Here is a 23,278-nt window from a genome sequence, read left to right as displayed (position 1 = left end):
CTTGACAACATTTACCTAACCTAGTGTGTCTAACACCGGTGTCTGGCATCCAGCTTGGTGTACTCAGATGTGAGTCACGTGTTAATCTCCTGGTGTTTTCTGTATAAGGATCAGACACAGCCATGTCATGGTGTATATAGCAGCCTCTGGATCATTGCTACCCTGCCCGGTGTGTTAATAATGAGCTCTGACTCAGACACTCTTTCAGCGTGATAATGAATTGAGTCGGGAACTCCTGCTCGGTGTAAGAAAATTGTCTTCCAGATTCAGCATTCTGCTTCAAATGCATTTGTTGCTTCACCCATAAATGTGAGGGGAAAACATTTCAAAAAGGACGCCATTTATGTTTTGGCATTCAAAAGGTTTTGCAGTGGAGACCTCTGTTTTTATCAGTGATTGCAGCAGGTTCTAATTAGGTCTACTTTATATGGTAAAGATCTGAGGATTGTTTTGGAGTACTTACAATAAATTGCACTTTCCTTTGGTAGCTGCAAACTGGAGACTTGTTAGCTATTTTCTCTCTTTGCTGTATATAATGATATTGTGATAAAGCAAATCTTGGCAGGAATATGGATTAGACTGCTGCTAAGGTTACTGCAGACTTCAACTTCTATGCAACAGGATGTTATTTGGGTTCTCTCCATGTTTATATAATAGGTTCTGAGTACTGGTAGCCTTTTATGTAGATAAAAACAAGGGGCCTGGATAGTTTTCATTTATCCCAGACAGTAACAAGCTGGGGGGGGGTGAGTATATACAGCAGGAAAAAATATATATAGCACACATCACCATTTTTCTAGGTTAATGTTTTTATAAAAAGATGCTATTGGCATGAAATTGTCACCACTTGTGTAACAACCTATGCGTTCCATACATACACCGAAACCAAAACAAAAAAGTTCAGAAATTAGGTTTTGTGTAATGGAATGAGACAGGGAAAAAAAATATTAAAACACATGAAGAAAAGGAGGTGCAAAAAAGGCATGGAAAGCCAGGACACCAGTGAAATCTATCAGCAATTAGAAATCAATCCTGCCCCTGGTCAGTGCAAATTAATATCAACTGGTTCAGTCTCAACTAATGGCCTATAAAAAAGGGTCTCATTACCAAGGCAAGGTGTCTCACAACATTCATCTCATGATGGGTAAAGGCAAAGAGCTCTCAAGACTTTCGCAATCTTACTGTTGCAAAATATACTGATGGCATTGGTTACAGAAGGATTGCTAAACTTCTGAATGTTCCAGTGAGCACTGTTTGGGCCATAATCCTGAAGTTGAAAGATCATTTCACCAAAAACCGGCCACGACCAGGTGCTTCTCGCAAAATTTCTGACAGAGGAGTGAAACTAATAATCAGAACAGAAGAGTTGTTCAAGAGCCAAGAACCACTTGTGGAGAGCTTCAGAAAGATCTGGAATTACCAGGTACAACTGTTTCAAAAGAAAATGGGTAATGCACTCACCACGCAAAACTCCATTGCTAAAGAAAAAGCATGTTCAAGCTAGTTTAAAATTTGTTGCACAACATTTAGGCTGGGTTCACAGCAGGGCTTCCGGTGTGTCCCTATTCACTGATTCTGGTGTGAATCAGGTCTGAATTTGCACCCGAATCATAACCAAAGATGCACAGGACCCTTTCTAAATCTGAACCGCAGCCGCTCCAGAGCTGTGTGAACCGGCTCCATTGAGAGCCTATCACACTCTCCCATCATGCAAATTGGATGCTTGGATACCCACATCCCATTCGCATTATGTGTGAACCCAGCCTTTGATGAGCCTGTGAAATACTGGGAAAATATAGTCTGGTCAGAAGAGACCAAAATTGAACTCCTTGGATGCCGTAATACACACCATGTTTGGCAGGTCACATCACCTCAAAAACACCAAACTTAAGCCCCGTACACACGTACTGATCGTCGGCCGAACAATCGGCCGTCTTTTGTCCAGTGCTGTCCTGTCGGTTGAAAACTGCAAAAGACTGCACACGAATTTTGTCGGCCAACAACAGCCGACTGCAGAAGTGATGTCATGTGATGGTTAACTTTCCTTGTCTTTTTTCTTTTCCGAGCATGCCCAGTCTTGCAAATCTGCTGTCTGTCGGCCGAAATCTGTACTGACTGGCGAACAATCGGCCGTTCTGGTGACGGCCAACAAATATTTTAAAGTCTGCACGACAGATTCTGTTCGGCCGAAAATGCGCTGTCGGTTGTCGGAAGCATCATACTAACAAGCCTACAATCGGCCGAATATTTACGGCCGACAATCGGTACGTGTGTACGGGGCTAATGAATGAACATCATGGTGTGAGGCTGTTTTTATACATATGGTACCAGCAAACTTCAGATCATTAAATGGAAGGATAAATGTAAAACAATGTACCAAGACACTCTTGATAAAAATCTGCTGCCATTTACCAGGATGATGATGATGAAGAAACGAGGGTGGACATTTCAGCAAGACAATGATCCCAAAATACAAAGCCAAAAAAACTCAATTGCTTTCCAAGAAAGAAAATAAAGCTGCTAGAATGGCCCAGCCAATCACCTGACTTGAATCCAAAAGAAAATCTATGGAAAGAACTAAAGATCAGAGTTCACAGAAGAAGAGGCCCATGGAACCTTCAAGATTTAAAGATCGCTTGTGTGGAAGAATGGACAAAAAAAGAAAAACACACCTGTTGAATGCATGCCACTAGCTTCCCTATACAAGAGGCGTGTTCAATACTTTTTCCCTGTCTCATGCCATTACACAACTTAATTTTCTGAACTTTTGGTTTCTTTGTATGTATGGATTGCATGGGTTTTTTAACGGACATGTGGTGAAAATTTCATGTCAATAGCACCTTTAGACCGCATTCACACTAGTCCGACTTGGACCGCGACTTGTCAGCCTGACAAGTTGCGGTCCGTCACGCTCCCATTGTGTAGTACAGGACCGGTTCTAATAGGAGCGACACAAGTCGCTCCGACTTAGAAAAAGGGTCCTGTACTACTTCGGGGCGACTTGCATAGACATTCATTTTATGAAGTCCGTGCAAGTCGTGCTGCACGCGACTTCACAGGTCGCCCCCCAAGTCGGAGCGGCGTAGTGTGAACCGAGCCTTAGAAATATATTTACCTAGAAAAATGGTCATGTGTTCATACACACTGCTCAAAAAAAAAAAATAAATGAAATATTTTGAAAACACATCAGATCTCAATGAGGAAAAATATCATGCTGGATATCTATACCGATATGAACTGGGTAATGTGTCGGGAACAAAAAGATGCCACATCGATGGAAATAATTATCAACCTACAGAGGGGGCTGAATTCAAAGACACCCTGAAAATCAAAGTGAAATGCCATGGATATGCCGCCTCTCGGGACCATTAGTGAATACCCACCACCAAACTGATCATGCTGAACGATCTTACTGGCAGCACAACGTTCTCCACGACTTCTCCAGACCCTCTCACGTTTGTCAGAGGTGCTTAGGGTGAACCTACTCATCTAGTCAAAGCACAGGGTGATAGCGGAGGACCTGCCAATTCTGGTGTTCAATGGCAAATGCCAATCGAGCTCCATGGTGCCAGGCAATGAGCACAGGGCCCACTAGAGGACGTTGGGCCTCAGGCCACCCTCATGAAGTCTGTTTCTGATTGTTTGGTCAGAGAATGAAAAGTGTAATTCAGGGAGATGTACATTGCATAAAATTCAGTGGAGCACAGGGGAGACAGGCAGGATCTTTTAGACATAGATGTCTCATTAAAGAGAACTGGTCACCAAAATAGTCATCACATACGGTACTTTTTTTCCTCTATGTAATAAGAAAAAATGAAAAAAAATTTTGAATTGTAAGAAACTTAAAGTTACACCCAAGCACATGAAACCCCCCCCCCCCCCAAAAACAAATTGAGGCCCCCACTACCCCCCACGTACAAATGTTTATGCACACGTTGGGGTGCCTACGCATAAAAACAGTGATTGCAAATGCACATCATCTACCGCAGCTCACGCCGGAATAAGAGCAACGTTTCTAGCATCAGACGTCCTCCATAACGCTAAACAGATGACTTATAGGGGGCTTTTAAAGCATCGCCCATAGAAAATATAGGGTACTAAAGTTTGTTGTCATTTCACGGGCGCACACAAATTTAAAGTTTGACATGCTGGGCAACTATTTACTCGGTGCAACCTTGCCTTTTATGTTTTACCAAAAAAAATTGGGTAATTTATTGCATTTTTTGTACCCACGTAAAATCAAAATGTGTGTGTTTCCTAGACCTTTGCAGTAATATTGTATGGCCCAAAAAATAAAAAAAAAAAAATTTAGGAACTACCCTAATTTATTCTCTAGGGCAAGGGCCATGTGAACTAGAAATTGCTTCCTGGCGATTGGGCTTTTGTCAGCCCACACGAGAGGAGGAGCTTGTCATTTAAATTTTTTTTTTTTTTTTTTTTTTTTTTTTAAAAACGGGCTCCTAGATTCAAAGTAAATTTTTCAAGCCCTGGGCTAAAGCATGTCTAAACCCAAAAAACACAATGCAGCTTACCAGTCAGATGTGGTGGCTGCATTTTTCATCAGGTGATCCTGCCAGTAACACTTCCTATCTTAGAGTGGCTACGTTCACACCTCCACTGGATCGATGGAGGAGTGGTGTAGTCACCCTTCTTCGACAGCAGCATTGTCTACCTGTGGAGAAGGTAATGACTTTATATAAGTGACTAACAAATTGATGGCTAAAAATCACCTATAGGAAAAACAAACAAACGTGCAAATTTTTTTGCAGTAAAAAAAAAAAAGTTTGTTTTTTTTGTTTTTTGCAGGGGCCTGCAAAGTATTTCATAGACGATCAGTGGATCACAGCTGTAATAACAGGCTCCTGCAGACACTTCTCAAATTCTCTGCCTGTACCTCTGTACAGGCTTTCTGTTACTGATCTGGTGGACTGAGGGTGAGTTGATTACTGCACTCAGGGTCCATTGATAAATACAAGTCTGTCTGCAGGGGTGGAAGACAGGACTTGTAGCATATTCATTCACAGATCTTATGACTGAACATAGCCATGTGGAGTTTAAAATGTGAATGCAGCGGGGGCAGAGAGGAACCCACATACGCTGTCAAAAGAACATCCCAGGAAGCATTTGTGAGGCCAGGGTTACATCGCCAGGTCCTTACTCAACTAGGAAGTGTAAAACAGCGCTTGTAATTAAAAGCAATGGGGGTTTATTTACTAAAGGCAAATCCACTAGTGTAGTCGCTGTAGATCTGAGGGTAAGATCTGCAGATTTCTATCATCCAATCATGTGTACCCTGGATTGCCCAAACCACATCCAAAGTATGTAGTGCAAATTCCTTGAGATGTTGAGGCTTAGGACACAAGGAGGGCAACACAATGTCCTCATTTAAGTGGAAACTGGAAAACCACCTTCGGAAGGAAGGATGGATCTGGACAAAGCACCACTTTACCCCTGTGAAAGGGTAAATATGTGAATAGGGAGAACAGGACAATGCCGCCAGTTCCGACACCCTGCTTGCAGAATAGCCACCAAGAAGGCCACCTTCTAGGATAAGGCAAGCAAGGGAATCTCCCGAATATTTTCAAAGGGAGGCTTCTGGAGAACCGACAGCACCAAAATTAAGGTCCCAAGGTAGCAACGGAGGTCACACCGGCGGTGCCAAGTGTCACATCCCCTGGATAGTTACGCACCAGGGAATGGGTGGCTAGTGGCCTCTGGAAGAAAATTACCAAGGCCGAGACCTGACCCTTCAGTCAAGGTTTGTGACACAAGATCAATAGTAAACACCATTCTTAGTGCAGACCCCGCCAGTGAGTACATATTGTGGGCCACAGGCTCCGCCTTACTATCTACCGAATCCTTAAAGGACGGGGAATCTTCCACTGGGATCATGGTAGGTTTATTCATTCAGTCTGGAGACCGGAGGGTCCACCGTAGGTGGCAGTCCACTTTTTAATAAAGGACTCCTCAAAAGGGGTAGCGCCAAGCAATCCGCTTAGGCGCTCTGTTCACATCTGAGCGTTCTGTCAACATTAGCAAAACGGGTTATTTTGTTTCATTGGTCACTTGTCAATGTAAAAACGACTGCACAAAAACGCTGCAAAAACACCTGTAAAACGCTAGAAAAAAAAAATACTTGTAAAATGTGATTTTAGCACATTTTTAAGAGCGACATTGGCACGTTTTCATGCACGTTTTTGCTTTTTCGCTTTGGGCGGTCCCATTCTTTTTGACCATGTTGTCAAAATACGCAGGAGGGGGGGGGGGGGGGGGGGTAACATTTGCCGCTCTGGGTGGCTTGTGAGTACCAAACATAACCTGCGCCTCAGTCGCATGCTCCATTTTTAGGGTCTCACACACGGAAACAACCAGTGCGTCCACTTTCTTGCGCGGTGGCATCCTCACTATCCGGGGAGACAGGGCACAAGGTAGTAGACCCAGCAGGGAGACTCACGTCTGCGGTGGCTGAATCAGATTCAGAATCTGATATATCAGATGAGGCAGGGCTAGGTGGGGGGGCGTTTTTTGGCACCTCGCCCCTTACAAGCCACCTCCACCCAGGACACAAAAGATTCCAAGACCGCCGACAATGCATCTATGGATAGCTGGGATCTGAAGGGCCCTGCGGCCTCCTTGAGGGGGTCAGGTGGGGAAGAAAGTTCCGCAGGGTCCATGTTGCACCAGGGGTACCCCTCAGCTAACAAAAAAAACACCTCTAGGGACTCCAAGAACATGGCTGCCAGTGATTTTCAATGGGAATCAACCCGCAAAATGGCTGCCGGGTGTACCAACATGGTCGCCACTCTCAGCACATGGGCTACAAGAAAACGTCAGCCTGTGGAGCTTCTGGGGGCCCTCGAGGGGACCCCTCTGCCTCCTGGACGGGATAGATAGGAAGGGGGCCCTGGAAGTGACAGTGGAATCCCCCCCGCACGATCGATCGTCCGGTCGCTGGCGGTGCACCACCCTCCCCGGCTCCAGCCCCCCCAGGGAGTAGCTTCAAGCATCCCATGGCCCCAACGAATGTCCTAAGGAGGGACCCGCGTCCACCCCAAATCCCGTTAGAGGAAGGGGGGGGGGAGCATTATACTTACCATATCTGGAACAGGCAGGCACCATCTCCTGACAGAACTTCTCTCTGCCGAAGTGGGGGGGCTGTCGGCCAATAGGAACGCTGCGACTCGGACCTAGACCTGGTCGTATGCAACCTGGCGAGACGTTTAACTCGCAGGGCCAGTCCCCGTCGCAGAGCTGGGGTCTGCGCGAGCTCACTGGCCAGCTGGGGTGACCAATGGACCTATATATCCAGCTGTCGCCCAGATCTGGCTTAGTGGCTTGTAGATCTCACAGGGAAAAAAAAAAAATCCAGTGAAAAATATCTAGAAAAAAAAAATAAATAAAAATTTGCAGGACCAGAGATCCCAGCAAAGGAACTAGGTCCTCACACCTGACTAGGCAGATTAAAACGGACATCCTATAGCAGGGAGAGAGGGTATACCCCCTGGCTATGCCCACAGGCGTAGCCAGAACTTTTTCTGCCTAGTGTCCTACTCCCGTAGTGGGCAGTATAACCCTACTATTATGAAGAACAGAGACTGCGTCCGTCAATGAGTGATAGAGAAATGCAGTTTATTTTTCTTGCAAGTCTCCCTCAGACCTACAGTGACTGCACTTCCAAGTTCACTTACAGTGCAGTGGATTTGCCTTTAGTAAATAAACCCCAATGCGTTGTATATACACACACACGCATTTAATGAATGTAAGAGCATTTCATAACAGCATGAACTGCTATATGCTACTGTGAATTTTATCAAAATGTCTGCTTTAAGACCTTAAGACCTTAACCCGTTAAGGTCTAACACCTTAGACCTCTGAACTTGTTCCCAAAAGCAGCTCTGAGGGTACCGATATGCGCATTACACGTTACGTGAAACAATGTGAATTGACTTAATTGCTAAAATAACATATGTAATCTAGAAATCCAGCACTTTGCTTAATAGACTACAGTGGAAAGGATAGTCCTTGATGGGGTGAACAGGAACAGAGATCCAAAGTAGAAACCGCCACCTCCATCAACACACAGCCTCTTACCAGATATATCTAGCTGTATTGTATGCTGTACTCTGTATGGAGTGTTGTATGTTTTTGACTCAAAAAAAGGTGGATTTTATTGAAGTGTGGCCATCCAGACATTTCTTCATACCAGATCATCTGCTAAACGCATAGCCAGCATCCTTGGTTTGAGCAGTGGAGGTGGAACACATAAAAGGTGACTACTTTAGGTGGCATACTATTGCTCTTACCAGATGTAGTTAACCACCCTATTACAGAGGGTCAGGGGAGACACCCTTGACGACATCTTATGACAAAACGCGTAGGATGGAGCCTGGCATGCAAAGTCATCTCAGCAATGGCACAAAGCAGAGTGCAGCCATCTTTTGGGTTGAAAACTCATGTGGATTCCTAACGCTGTTTTTACCTTGTAACAGTGGCTTTAATACAAAATAAATGTTTAATAAACATCTTACGTTATGAAGAGGATGTATTGGTTTTATTGAGATATATACTCTGGAGGACACTGACTGGGGTTGTATTTTGAAAAGACTCCTCTGCATGATTATCTGGAAGGAATTCCACCACTAGACGGGTTACCTGAGGAAGGGGGGGGGGGGTCGTGTTTGGAGCCACTGGGAGACTACTAATATGTGTGTTTTGACCCTCAGTAATAGGGTGGCCAACTACATCTGGTAAAGAGGTTGTGTGTGTTGGAGGTTTCTACTCAGGATCTCTTTTCCTGTCCATCCCATCAAGGACTGTGTCTCTCGCCTAAATGAAATGAGAAAATGGACTTGGAGTGCACTGTAGTCTATTGAGGAAAGCGCTTTTAGATTTTATATTTTGTTTGTGACCAAAAAAAATGTGTTAGCAGTTTTCAATGTTTTTCAGCCAGCCTGAACACAGACATTTTTGTATTATTTTCTTAATACACATCAAAAGTGGCCCTGATTTCAATAAATACACTCCAAAGTCAGTATGCACTTCTGATCTGGTTAGGACATTACAGTATACACAGACACACTTTAATTGGTGTCATTGCCCCAGATACCAATACACGTTTATGAGCAGAACAATACATACTAGATAATCAATTACACAAATGCCAAGGCTTTCTAAACAGGCTGCCTCTCAAGACCGTATACGCACAGTGATAAGCCTATCAGTGTCACCAATTTTTCACAAATGCTGAATAACCTGTCAGTGACTCACACGTCAATATAAACAAGGCAATTAGTCTCCCTGCCCAAAATAAATATAGATATTTATTAATAGACTACAGACTACATACAAATCAGGACAGTGTACAGTCCAGTCATCCAGGATATTGGTCCCTCAGGGGACGGACACCACACACACTTCATCCACCATGATCGGTGCCTCAGAGGATGAAGCACAGACATATTCAAATATGGGGGTCTCAGAGGATGGAGCACAGAAACATCATCGGGATATCAGTGCCTCAGGAGGACTGAGTACACACACACAGAGCCAAGATATCAGTGCCCCAGAGAAAGAAGCACAGACATGACCTGGGATATCTGTTCCTCAGAAGACAGAGCACAGACACACAAGTCGGGATTTTGGTGCCTCAGGATGAAAACACAGACATCAGGGATATGGATGCCTCAGAGGAAAGAGCACAGACATCCTGAAGATCAGTTCCTCAGAAGACGGAGCACAGACACAATCCAGGATATTGGTGCCTCAGGAGGACGGAGCACAGACATCCTCAATATAGGGACCTAAAAAGACACAGCAGACATCCTAGATATCTGTGCCTCAGAGGACAGAGCACAGAGGCATCATCCAGGATATTGGTGCCTTAGATGTAGGGATGTAACGATATCGAAGATATCGCGATATCGTATCGTCGTGGTCGTCTCGATATCGTCGTGGTCGTATCGCGATATCGTCGTGGTTGGGTTACAATATTAAAAGGACAGGTGTCCGTCAAAAAGCAAGAGGAGTAAACAGTCCCGCGGAACAAATCAGTGTTTTATGTTGTCATGGATCCATAAATACAACAATAAATTGCCTGTTGACTGGCAAAAGCAGAATAAATGTCGGTATTTTTTTGCTATTATCATCACAAACACTATCATGAGCTATTTAACAATACCATGAGCTTTTCCACAATATCGCAATAAATATCGTACCGTGAGGTCAATATCGAAATTGTATCGTACCGTGAGATTTTGATATCGTTACATCCCTACTTAGATGACTGAGCATAAACGCATCAACTGGGATATAGATGTCTCAGAAAATGGTAAACACATATAAAGGATATCAGTGACTCTGAGGATGGAGCACTGACATGGGATATTGGTGCCTCAGAGGACATCTATGGACACATCATCCAGGATATACTGTAGGTGCCTCTGAAGACTGAGCACAGACATTGATTGAGATACTGGTGCCTCAGAGGATGGAACACATACATTATTTAGGATATTGATTTAGCAGCACAGACACATGGATCAGGATATCAGTGCTTCAGGATAGCAAAGTTTCAGAGGATGGTGTAGTTACGGGTTGAACATGTAACATGTTCCCGAAGGTGAACTTATCCTTTCACATCCAGAGCCATTTTTGCACACAAACATTTTAGGCCTGAAGACTACATAAAACCCCCAAACATACATTTTCTGGAAGCAGAAACCCTAGAGAATAGTGGTAGTTCCAATTTTTTGTGTCACGCAATATTACCGCAAAGGTTATAAAAAAAAAAAAAAACACACACACACATAAAAATGTAAATTTAAATAAAATTACCCATTTTTTTTTTTGTAAAATATAAAAGCCGAGACTGTAATAAAACAGATTAGATACCCAAAATCAAAAAACATGTCAGTACACTATATTTTACATAGGCGACGCTTTAAAAGCCCCCCTATAAGTTATTAGCTTAGGGTTACGAAGGAGGTCTGGGGCACTAGAATTTCTGCTCTCAGTCTGGCGTATGCGGCGATATGCAACATTATATATACACACACACACGTGTGTGTGTGTGTGTGTGTGTGTGTGATTTTATGTGCTTGGGTGAAACTTTTTTTTTTTACAAAGAAAAAAAAAAAACTAGAAAAACGTACAATTTCCAGGGAAACTGTGTGACTATGGCTTAGCCATGGACATTTTTAGTGGCAGCAGGGATAGCTGAACGTTTTGATATAAGATTTGTGTAGGTCATGGGTGTCCAACCTTTTGGCCTCTCTGGGCCACACTGAGTGTAGAGAAATTTTCTCGGGCCGCAAATAAAATATATACTATAGTTAAGGCATGTAATAAAATGCCGCTGTGCCCCCGGCACTAATTTAACACAACTAGAGGATGATCAAATTAAATGGAATCTGTATACAGAGGTTTAATTCTTCTGAGAGACAATAAGAACATTCTAACCACCATGACCACTTCAGTGATTTGAAGTGGCCACGGTGGTAGGAGTCAGAAACACTGCACATGCCCGCCTCCCTCCCCCCTCAGCCTCTGCCTACCGTTAGTTGGAAGCTGCTGTGGCTATGCCCCCGACCCGACTTCCTTCCTCCCAGCAAAAAATAAATAAAATTATCAGGGGGCAGTGGGCCACATTGCCTGCGGTTTTGGGCCACAGGTTGGACATGCCTGGTGTAGGTGAAAATGAGGGAGTGATGGCAGTTTAGAAATCATGTCCTGATTTTTCAGCTCCCACTCTAGTTTTGAACATTCCACCATTCATTCCTATGGGACCAATTTCGCTGATATTTCGTGAACCATTCAGCGAAACGTTCCACACAGTAATAGCACACCAATTGGGAACAATCCGCACGTTTCGGTATATTACTGTCTATGTAGTGTAAAAACTGTGGGAGGAGTTAGGGTGGTAAATTTGGCTAATAATAAAATTATATATATATATATATATATATGCGCGCAAGAAAACAGTAAGTGGTCTTGCCATGCAAGAACACTTAATAAAATGTTTTGGGGAAAACGCCAAGGACACTGTCAACATCTAGAAGGGGAGAAGAGCAGATGTGTGTCTGCTCTCCTCCCCCCTCTACTTGGCAGCCAGAAACTTCTGGACAATCATGGCGACCTGGCGCCTGGAGTTTGTCGAGCCCTAATCATACAGACCTCAAAAAAAAAAAAAAAAAAGTAAAAATTAAAAGAACACTTTGAAAACACATCAGATCTCCATGGGGAAAAATATCTTGCTGGATATCTATACTGATTTGGACTGGGTAATGTGCTAGAAAAGAAAGGATGCCACATTGTTTAATGTAAATGATCAACCTACAGAGGGAGGACTGAATTCAAAGACACCCCGAAAAATCAAAGTGAAAAAATGATGCAGCCTGCTAGTTCATTATGCTTAAATTTCATTGCAGCAACTCAGAATGGTACTCAGTAGTTTGTATGGCCCCCACGTGCTTGTATGCATGCCTGACAACATCGGAGCATGCTCCTAATGAAACAGCAGATTGTCCCCTGGGCTATTTCCTCCCAGGGCATCTGGACCAGGGCATCCCCGAGCTCCTGAACAGACTGAGGTGCAACCTGGCGGCATCAGATGGACCAAAACAATGTCCCAGAGGTGTTCAATTGGATTTAGGTCAGGCGAGCGTGGGTGCCATTTAGTGGTATCAATTCCTTCATCCTCCAGGAACTGGCTGTATACTCTCGCCACGAGGCCGGGCGTTGTCGTGCACCAAGAGGACCCGCTGCACCAGCGTAGGGTCTGACAAGGGGTCCAAAGATTTCAACCCAATACCCAATTGTAGTCAGGGTGCCATTGTCTAGCATGTAGAGGTCTGCGCGTCCCTCCATGGATATGCCTCCCAGACTTTTACTGACCCACCACCAAACTGGTCATGCTGAATAATGTTACAAGCAGCATAACATTCTCTACGGCTTCTCCAGATCCTTTCACGTCTGTGTGGTGTTTAGGGTGAACCTGCTTTTATCTGTGAAAAGCACAGGGCTCCAGTGGCAGACCTGCCAATTCTGCTGTTCAATGGCGAATGCCAATCAAGCACCACAGTGCCGGGCAGTGAGCACAGGGCCCACTAGAGGACATTGGGTGCTCAGGCCACCCTTCTGAAGTCTGTTTCCACATTCCCACCAGTGGCCTGCTGGAGGTCAATTTCTAGGGTCATGTTCTTCCTTGCACAAAGGAGCAGATCTTGGTCCTGCTGATTGGTTAAGGACCTTCTTTGGCCCTGTCCAGCTATCCTAGAGTAACTGCTTGTCTCCTGGAATATGCTCCATGCTCTTGAGACTGTGATGCGAGACACAAACTTTCTGGAAATTACACATATGTGCCATCCTGGAGGAGTTGGACTGCCTGTGCAACCTCTATAGGGTCCAGGTATCGCCTCATGCTACCAGTAGTGACACTGACCTTAGCCCAGGGGTGGGAACCTGCAGGCCCGCAAAATCATTTGGTCTGGCCCCAGTGCTGCTGAGTCAGCTGAGCTGTCAGAACGGAGCTGATGTGTTTCCTGTATAGTTCCGGCTCCGTCCTGACAGCCTAAGTGAGTCACAGGCGGAGTGATATCAAATGCACTCCGCCTGTGGGGAGTGACAGATACAGGAAGCACCGGCTCCATCTTTCTCCAGCGCGGCGCCACTCCTGAGTCTCTAGCCAGCATTTCCCGCCAGCAGTACCCACAGTACCAGCCTGAGCAAGCAGTAACCACAGCAAAGTACCAGCTGTACAACTACTGTGCTCAATTGGCCTGCCAACTCTCCTGACCTGAACCCCATAGAGAATCTGTGGGATGTTGTGAAGAGAAAGTTGAGAGACGCAAGACCCAACACTCTGGATGAGCTGAAGGCCGCTATCGAAGCATCCTGGGCCTCCATAACACCTCAGCAGTGCCACAGGCTGATTGCCTCCATGCCACGCCGCATTGAAGCAGTCATTTCTGCAAAAGGATTCCCGACCAAGTATTGAGTGCATAACTGAACATAATTATTTGAAGGTTGACTTTTTTTGTATTAAAAACACTTTTATTTTATTGGTCGGATGAAATATGCTAATTTTTTGAGATAGGAATTTTGGTTTTTCATGAGCTGTATGCCAAAATCATCAATATTAAAACAATAAAAGGCTTGCACTACTTCAGTTGTGTGTAATGAATCTAAAATATATGAAAGTCTAATGTTTATCAGTACATTACAGTAAATAATGAACTTTATCACAATATGCTAATTTTTTGAGAGGGACATTATATTATATATATATATATATATACACATATACATACATACATACATATAGAGATCGCATAGAACAGTGTATAATTAATTGCTATACACACACAAAGACCATGGATATCTAAAGTCTACACAACACTGTAGGTTACTGACATATCACCATTGGTGTATAGACTTTACATATCCCTTATACACTGCATGTGTGGGGAGAAGAGAAGACAGAAGATCGGTGCTCAGTTCATAGTGCAACGAATATAGATACAAATGATCCATTTGTTTTGTTTTTTTTTTATGATCAAATTCCGGGTCTTCCGCATACTTCCGATCATGCGCGGTCTTTCGAATCCGATTTTTCGCGGACGTACTGCGTACACATTAAACAAAAATTGGTTGTGCTGGGGACAGACAAAAATTTTGGTGTTTGTCCCCCTTTTTTTTATTAAAAATGTCAGCATCGGCTCCTGAAAGTTGTACACACTAGCCGAAAATCGTACGATTTTACCTCGGATGGGAATTTTTGGCAGATTTTCTACTATTGTTGTGTACCCCACTTTAGACCCTACTGCTTATCCCTGATCAGCCAGTGCAAGCTCAGACTTCAAAATATACACATACACTGTTCAGCATCAGCCTATCGGTATCTGCACGCTGCTCAGCGTCAGTGCTACAAAAAGGTCACTATTAACCAAGACTGTCAGAGCCTCAAATGGCCATACACACCAACCAAGCCATCTACAGCACAGATGTCTGTACACACCGATCGGGCTGTTAGTGCCATAGATGTCTGTATACACAGTGAGAGATGGAAATACACACACACATCAGACAATCCATGCCACAGATGTCCATATACACACTGATCAGGTGGTTTATGCCAGATAGGTCAGTGCTATAAATATCACACAAACACCGATCAAGCTGTATACACAATGATAAGGTCATTAGTGCCACAGATGCTGCTCCAGGTGTTGGTAAGCACTAATCATGCTGTCAGTGCCACAAATAACACACGCTGATCAGCCAGCCATCGGTGTCAGCACACACTGACAAGCCAGCCAGTCACCGATGTCGGTGATATCCCCCCTCGGGTTAGCACACAAGGATCAGTGCTAGGGATGCACCGAAATGAAATTCTTGGCCGAAGCCGAATAATAATAAAATGTTTGGCCGAAGGCCGAATACCGAACGCGGTGTTTTGCATTTTTTCCATTTATTTTGCCAATTTTTTGTCCTCTCTCTTGTCCTCTCGTGTCTCTCTCTCTCTCTCTCTTGTCCTCTCATGTCTCTCTCTCTCCCTAAATGTTACTGTAGTGCACACTGCAGCCTTGTACCATAGGGTTAATGTTAGTGACACTGTAGGGATTGGGAATGATGCTGGGAATGGAAATCAGGAAGCATGCAGGCAGCCTTGTAAATTTTAATTGCAGATACAGGGCACTGGGCAGGTCAGGGTTAATGTGGTAACATCAATTACTCAGTGACAGTCAGTCAGTGTCAGTGTGGACTCGATCAGATTATACAGTGACAGACAGTCTCTCATAGTGGTGGTAGTAGGAGGCTGGAGGTGGACTAGTAGTAGCCTGGAAAGGAGCACAGCCGCATACATACATTACTCACTTGTGCACTGCAGCCCGCCCCACACATTCAGTGAGTCTTACTCTCCTCCCTAGTTTTTTCAATGGCACATTCAGGAAGCCAATCACGCCGTGAGTAGCGGCACAGCGGCACCAAGCAGGTGTGCAGGCACGCGTGATTGGTTCGCTGTGCAGCTAATCACGGCGTGATTGGCTTCCTGAATGTGCCATTGAAAAAACTAGGGAGGAGAGTAAGACTCACTGAATGTGTGGGGCGGGCTGCAGTGCACAAGTGAGTAATGTATGTATGCTCACCGCTGAAGTGTCCCGGCTTCCCCTGCCTAACACGGAAGTCTGTGAGTCCTCCTGTCCTCCTCCGAGTCCCTTCCCCCTGTAAATATCGTGACCTCGGCGATATGAATATCGCCTACGGCCACAGAACGATAGTCAATATCATATCGACTATCGTTCAGCCCTATTATTCGGCACAAAATTATTCGGCCTTTTGACTTATTCGGCCGAACACCGAAAGTGCTATTTTTTCTATTTTCGGCCGAATAATGTTCGGCCGCCGATTATTCGGTGCATCCCTAATCAGTGCTACACCCTCAGGTTGGTGCAGTCAGATCAGTGCCCCTCCCCCCCCCACCCACAGGTCAGTACGCACAGGTCAGTGCCCCTCCCCCCCCACAGGTCAGTACACACAGGTCAGTGCCCCCCTCCCCTCCTCAGGTTGGTGCTGTCAGAGATCAGTGCTTCCCCCCCTCAGGTTGGTGCTGTCAGAGATCAGTGCTCCCCCCTCAGGTTGGTGCTGTCAGAGATCAGTGCTCCCCCCTCAGGTTGGTGCTGTCAGAGATCAGTGCTCCCCCTTAGGTTGGTGCTGTCAGAGATCAGTGCCCCCCCTTAGGTTGGTGCTGTCAGAGATCAGTGCTCCCCCCCCCCTCAGGTTGGTGCTGTCAGAGATCAGTGCTCCCCCCCCCTCAGGTTGGTGCTATCAGAGATCAGTGCTCCCCACCCCCTCAGGTTGGTGCTGTCAGAGATCAGTGCTCCCCCCCCCCTCAGGTTGGTGCTGTCAGAGATCAGTGCTCCCCCCCCCCTCAGGTTGGTGCTGTCAGAGATCAGTGCTCCCCCCTCAGGTTGGTTGCTGTCAGAGATCAGTGCCCCCCCCTCAGGTTGGTGCTGTCACAGATCAGTGCCGCCCCCCCCCCCTCAGGTTGGTGCTGTCACAGATCAGTGCTCCCCCCTCAGGTTGGTGCTGTCACAGATCAGTGCTCCCCCCTCAGGTTGGTGCTGTCACAGATCAGTGCTCCCCCCTCCCCCCACAGGTCAGTACGCACAGGTCAGTGCCCCTCCCCCCCCACAGGTCAGTGCCCCCCTCCCCTCCTCAGGCTGGTGCTGTCAGAGATCAGTGCCCCCCCCCCTCAGGTCAGTACACACAGGTCAGTGCCCCCCCCCTCAGGTCAGTGCTGTCAGAGATCAGTGCTACCCCCCCCCTCAGGCTGGTGCTGTCCGAGATCAGTCCTCCCCCCCAGGTTGGTGCTGTCAGAGATCAGTGCCTTCCCCCCCCCAGGTTGGTGCTGTCAGAGATCAGTGCCTTCCCCCCCCCCCCCCTCAGGTTGGTGCTGTCAGAGATCAGTGCCCCCCCCCCCCTCAGGCTGGTGCTGTCAGAGATCAGTGCCCCCCCCCCTCAGGTCAGTACACACAGGTCAATGCCCCCCCCTCAGGTCAGTGCTGTCAGAGATCAGTGCCCCCCCCCTCAGGTTGGTGCTGTCAGAGATCAGTGCTCCACCCCCCCCTCAGGCTGGTGCTGTCCGAGATCAGTCCTCCCCCCCCCCAGGTTGGTGCTGTCAGAGATCAGTGCCCCCCCCCTCAGGTTGGTGCTGTCAGAGATCAGTGCCCCCCCCCCTCAGGTTGGTGCTGTCAGAGATCAGTGCCTCCCCCCCCAGGTTGGTGCTGTCAGAGATCAGTGCCCCCCCCCCCTCAGGTTGGTGCTGTCAGAGATCAGTGCCTCCCCCCCCCCCCATCAGGCTGGTGCTGTCAGAGATCAGTGCCTCCCCCCCCCCCCTCAGGCTGGTGCTGTCAGAGATCAGTGCCCCCCCCCCCCCCTCAGGCTGGTGCTGTCAGAGATCAGTGCCCCCCCCCTCAGGCTGGTGCTGTCAGAGATCAGTGCCCCCCCCTCAGGCTGGTGCTGTCAGAGATCAGTGCCCCCCCCTCAGGTCAGTACACACAGGTCAGTGCCCCCCCCTCAGGTCAGTGCTGTCAGAGAGTCAGAGATCAGTGCTCCCCCCCCCCCTCAGGCTGGTGCTGTCCGAGATCAGTCCTCCCCCCCCAGGTTGGTGCTGTCCGAGATCAGTGCCTCCCCCCCCCCCTCAGGTTGGTGCTGTCAGAGATCAGTGCCTCCCCCCCCCTCAGGTTGGTGCTGTCAGAGATCAGTGCCCCCCCCCCCCCCCTCAGGTTGGTGCTGTCAGAGATCAGTGCCCCCCCCCCCCCTCAGGTTGGTGCTGTCAGAGATCAGTGCTCCCCCCTCAGGTTGGTGCTGTCAGTGCTCCCCCCTCAGGTTGGTGCTGTCAGTGCTCCCCCCTCAGGTTGGTGCTGGCAGAGATCAGTGCTCCCTCCCCCCGTTGATTTTTACACTCACTTTAGGCCCAGGCCGTGCAGGTGTTGTCCTATGAGGCGGATGACGTCCTCGTCGGCCTGGCTCAGCCTCTTCTTCTTCTTGAGGCCGGGCTGCTCGGTGCCCCCTCCGCCTCCTCCGCCAACACCGCCACTACTACTGCTGGCGGCACAGGAGTCTCCGTTACTGCTGGCGAGGAGGCCGTTGGAGTGGGCCGGCAGTTCTCCGCCGTTCTGGGCGGCCATGGTTGAGGACGAGGAGGGGGAGGAGGAGGAAGGGGGGGACCCCGGCTCCGCTCCGCCCGCCGCCGCCCCGTTGGCCTGCATGTTCCCTGTGACGAGCCCTGCCGCCTCTGCCGCTGCCTCCTCCGAGGCTCGGAGCTTCTTCCGCGGGGGAGGGGACGCTCGGCCGGTGTCCGAGTCGGAGGAAGCGGAGGCCAGACTTTCCTCGCCGAGAGCGGCCGTGGTGGAGGAGGTTGGGAGGACACGGCGCAGTCCCCCTCCCGGGGAGGAGAACAGGGAGGAGGAGGCGGGAGGTAAGGGGGGAGCGGGGAGGGAGGGGGGGACACAACGCTGCTCGGCTCCGGGGCTGTCACTGGCAGCGGCTGCTTCTTCCCCCCTCAGCTGCGGCACTAATGGAGTCCGGGCCGTGACGTCACCGGAAATGCCTATACTGGACGAGCGATCACTTCCGGCCATGACCGAAGAGGAGGTGGAGGAGAAGGCGGTAGCGAGGGAGGAGCGACGGGCCTTGCGAAGGAGGAACCGGAGGGAGGAGCGCGGAGAAACGGAGGCGGTATCACTCGCTAACTGACGGCACCGAATATGTGTTGAAGAGGAAAATGAGGAGCGTAGACAACGGTCAGAGGCGGAACCTCCAGATCCAGGAGGCGGAGTAATGTTCTGGAGGAGGCACGTGAAAATTTTGAGGCGGAGCCTACCTCGCGAACTGAGCCCGATGGGGGCGTGGTAGAAGGCGGAACGCAGGACGGGAAGGTTGGATATAGGTGGAGTTTCGCACTGTGAAGGAGGGGCGAAAAGGGATGGGCGGGATAGGAGGAGTGGCGAAGTTGCTGTCAGTGTCAACAACTCGGCGTGACCAGAGCTGGAGAACTGTCACTGAGGGGGGGCGGGCAGTTCCCAGTGATGGGCGGAGTTCCGGCTCCTGGGATTGTTTTTCTTTACACTAATCTGTTGTTTTCCGAACATTCATCAAATGGGGAATAATAAAGACATCAATGTGAAGGAAATGCCCTATTCAGTGTCAGTGTGAGAGAGCAAGGAGGCATTTGCTGTCTGATTTAAACATTTTTCACATACATACAAATGTTTCTATTTTACAAAAAAATTGGGTAAATGTGTTTTTTTGCATTACACTTTAAAAAGTGTAATTTTTTCCCCCTGAAAAGCTCCTTCGCAAATACCGTGTGACATAAAAAATCGCAAAAGATACCAATTTATCCTCTAGGACAGGGTCGAAGGAACCTTTTTTCTGCCAAGGGCCATCTGGGTATTTATAACATCATTTGGGGATGTACAAAATTATCAACCTAAAAATCTGCCTGTTATATTTGGTCAAACATTTAATTTAAGCCCCGTACACACGTACCGATCATCGGCCGACAGAACGTCCTACAAATGTTCGCGGCTGGTGTGTTTGTTGTTTGTCTGTTGAAAAGTGCTCAAAACTTGCCCAGGACATTTGTCTGCCGACAGAAAATGACGTCACTACGTTCCACGCACGTTCGCCGCTACAAAAGAGGAAGTGAGTGTTTGGCCGTGACCCTTCTGGGCATCTCGCGCTGATTTCGGTAGCATTTGTTTGGTTGACGACATTTCGCTATTTTCCGAGACATCGTTCGAGAATTTATTATGGCGACCGTGAATTCGTCCGTTGCTGTCGTTAGTGTTGGAGTTTTGGCTCTGAGACGACGTACGAGCAATAGGAAGAAGAAGCGGACCTCCTGGACGAAAAATTGGTTGCTTAACCGTGATCAATTTTCTCATATGTCCTTGCTGAGGGAGCTCCAGGAAAATAATCCTGATGACTTCAGGAATTATTTGAGGATGACGGATCCCATCTTTTACCGTCTTCTTGCCCTGGTGTCCCCCTATATTCTGAAGCAGGATACTTGTATGCGGCTTGCAATTACTCCTGAGCAAAGGTTAATTGCGACTTTGAGGTATCTTGCAACAGGGAGAAGCCTGCAGGATCTGAAGTTCACCACAGGCATCTCCCCCCAAGCTCTTGGTATCATCATCCCTGAGACCTGCTCTGCCATCATCAAGGTCTTGCAGAAGGACTATATCAAGGTATGTTTGATTTTTTACATTACATTACATGTATTACTAGTTTCACCTGAATTATGATGTTTTTGGATGTACAGCAATTGACACAGGCCATTATTTGTAAACTACCCTCTGTCCGCATGCACATAGTAGTAAAGATGTAGATTATCTTTAACCATTTGTAAAATTACCCACTAACCACCCCACCATTCTCTCCTATGTGTCCCTAAACGCATTGCCTGTTAACAGTATGTCGAATTTATCTAATTTTATTGCTTTCCCTCAAACAATTATTCCTTGGCCAATGTTTTAGTACCTAGTTAATGATTTATCTAAAATACATCAGTCCATCCATTCCCACCTATGATTCTGTATGTTTATGTAATGATGTTTAAAACCTTCACTGACCACAAGCCCTTATTGATGTATAAATGCCCAGTTTTACTTACCCATCCCCCACCCACATGCTAAATCTCAAAGTCAGCATATACCAAAGCTCAAGTTCAGAGGTCTTCAAACTATGGCCCACCAGTTGTTCACGAACTTCAATTTCCATCATGCCTAGTCATGTCTGTGAATGTCAGAGAATTACAAGGCCTCATGGGATGTGTAGTTCTGCAACAGCTGGATGGCCGTAGTTTGTAAATCTCAGCTCTAGCTGGTGAGTATAATGGGCCATACACACTAGAAGATTGTCAGAACAATTTATCCTTCCGATTTACCAAAACCAAATAATATGAGGTCCAACAAACACTTTCAAATCCTATGCAATCTGGTAGGCCCTTGCACTACATAGAAAAGGTAAATCTGCACGAAAAAGTCTTCAGAGAATCTTCTAGTGTGTATGGCCCTTTACAATATAAGAACAATAGGAGGTTGAAAATAAATGTATGTAGATGTTACATCCCCATATCCAAACTTTTGCCTTCCTGTTGTATATTTTTTTAGCAAGTTGCATAAGCATTTAACAGACAACTGTGTGTGTAATTAATAATGTGATGTGCTCAAGCACTAATTTTATTTTTTTTATTTTTTCCCCACAGTTTCCTTCAAACGCAGAGCAATGGCTGGAGATTTCTGATCAATTTCTGGAGAAGTGGAATTTTCCCAATTGTGGGGGTGCTATTGATGGGAAGCACGTCCGCATTGTCCCCCCTCCGAATTCCGGCACATTTTTTTATAATTATAAAGGTTTTTTTAGTATAGTCATGCTAGCCATAGTTAATGCAAACTATGAGTTTATTTTTTTGGATATTGGCAAAAATGGCCGCAATTCGGATGGGGGAGTTATTGATCAGACGGAGTTCGCTCGTCGTCTAAAGAACGGCACTCTGAACCTGCCATCCAGGGAGCAAACTGTTGAGGGTATGAGCTTTGTGTTTATCGCAGATGAGGCTTTTGCGCTTGGGGAGCATCTCATGAAGCCCTACCCTCAGAGGAACCTCACCCCAGACCAAAGGATTTACAACTACCGGTTGTCCAGAGCTCGCAGAGTTGTGGAGAATGCCTTCGGGATAATGGCCAACCGGTTCCGGATATTCCTGACGTCCATAAACCTGGCACTGTACAAAGTGGATAATGTGGTCTTGTGTTGCTGCATTTTGCACAACTTCCTACGCAGGAATGCACAAAATTATGTATTGCAGCAACTGGATACTGACCCTGCTATGCCAGGTACAAGTGGAGAGGCCCAACCTTCTAACCAAGTGGAGTCCATGACGTCAATGGAAGTTGGACGGTCAGCATTGGCATCACACAGGGCCCGTCAGATCCGCCAGGAATATCTGGACTATTTCGTGGGGAGAGGAGCTGTGTCCTGGCAGCAATCACTGTCACACACCCATTAATCTTGTTAAAGATTGGACACACAAGATAAATGTCAGAGATATATTATTTTTCAACACATTAAACAAAAATTGCAATGATTCTGTATTGTGGATTATAATCATTTGGGCACATATGCCAAACACAATTATTTGGGTTAATCATGTGTTATATATGTGTGACTTTGGAAGGGTTAATACATTCATCAGTGTGTTTCTTGACTGTAGTCTCTCACCAGCTGATCCAAAGTGATGATGGCCATGTGTTATTTTTTAGCCAGTGGTGTAAATACAAGGGCCTTCTGCACCCCACAAAATGTACACAAACCCTGTCACATTGAGAACTAGGTCACACCCAAGGTTCATCTAATGTCACCTTACATTGGTGTTCATTGTCCAGAAGTTGCCCATACTATATATTTCATATAATACATTAGGGTATTAACAAAGTACCTACACCTGTTATGTTGTGTTCATTTATGACATCCTTCTCACTGCCCACCAATGTTAGGATATGTCAGTGTTATGTGAAACTTGATCATTGTTCATCTCAAAGTGTTATATATATATAGGTAATGGAAAGTGAACTAGAGCAACGAACAAGCAATACACTATAGATTACACTGATCTCCCTACACTGATTGCTACTGGCAATATCAATGCCATATTGAATCCTAGGACTGCTAGTACCTTGAGTGTTGAGTCACACTTATGCGATGCGGG

The 23,278-nt window shown here is 46.7% G+C and overlaps 1 protein-coding gene across 1 annotated transcript in view; it reads right to left on the bottom strand.

Moving 5' to 3' along the window:
• The window catches only part of WDR26 (WD repeat domain 26), a gene marked incomplete at its 5' end in the record, with an annotated part of 186,808 nt that extends 167,666 nt beyond the window's left edge, over positions 1-19,142 (bottom strand). The window contains one exon of the mRNA XM_082251362.1: positions 18,469-19,142. Within this exon, the coding sequence (XP_082107488.1) occupies positions 18,469-19,142 (674 nt within the window). The remainder of the gene's footprint in view (positions 1-18,468) is intronic.
• Positions 19,143-23,278: the final 4,136 nt, after the last annotated feature.

Source organism: Pelophylax lessonae (assembly GCF_965119305.1).
Source record: "Pelophylax lessonae genome assembly, chromosome: 3".
Classification (NCBI taxonomy): domain Eukaryota; kingdom Metazoa; phylum Chordata; class Amphibia; order Anura; family Ranidae; genus Pelophylax; species Pelophylax lessonae.
The sequence above is the reverse complement of the archived record's forward strand: the minus strand, read 5'-3'. Positions and strand labels throughout refer to the sequence as shown.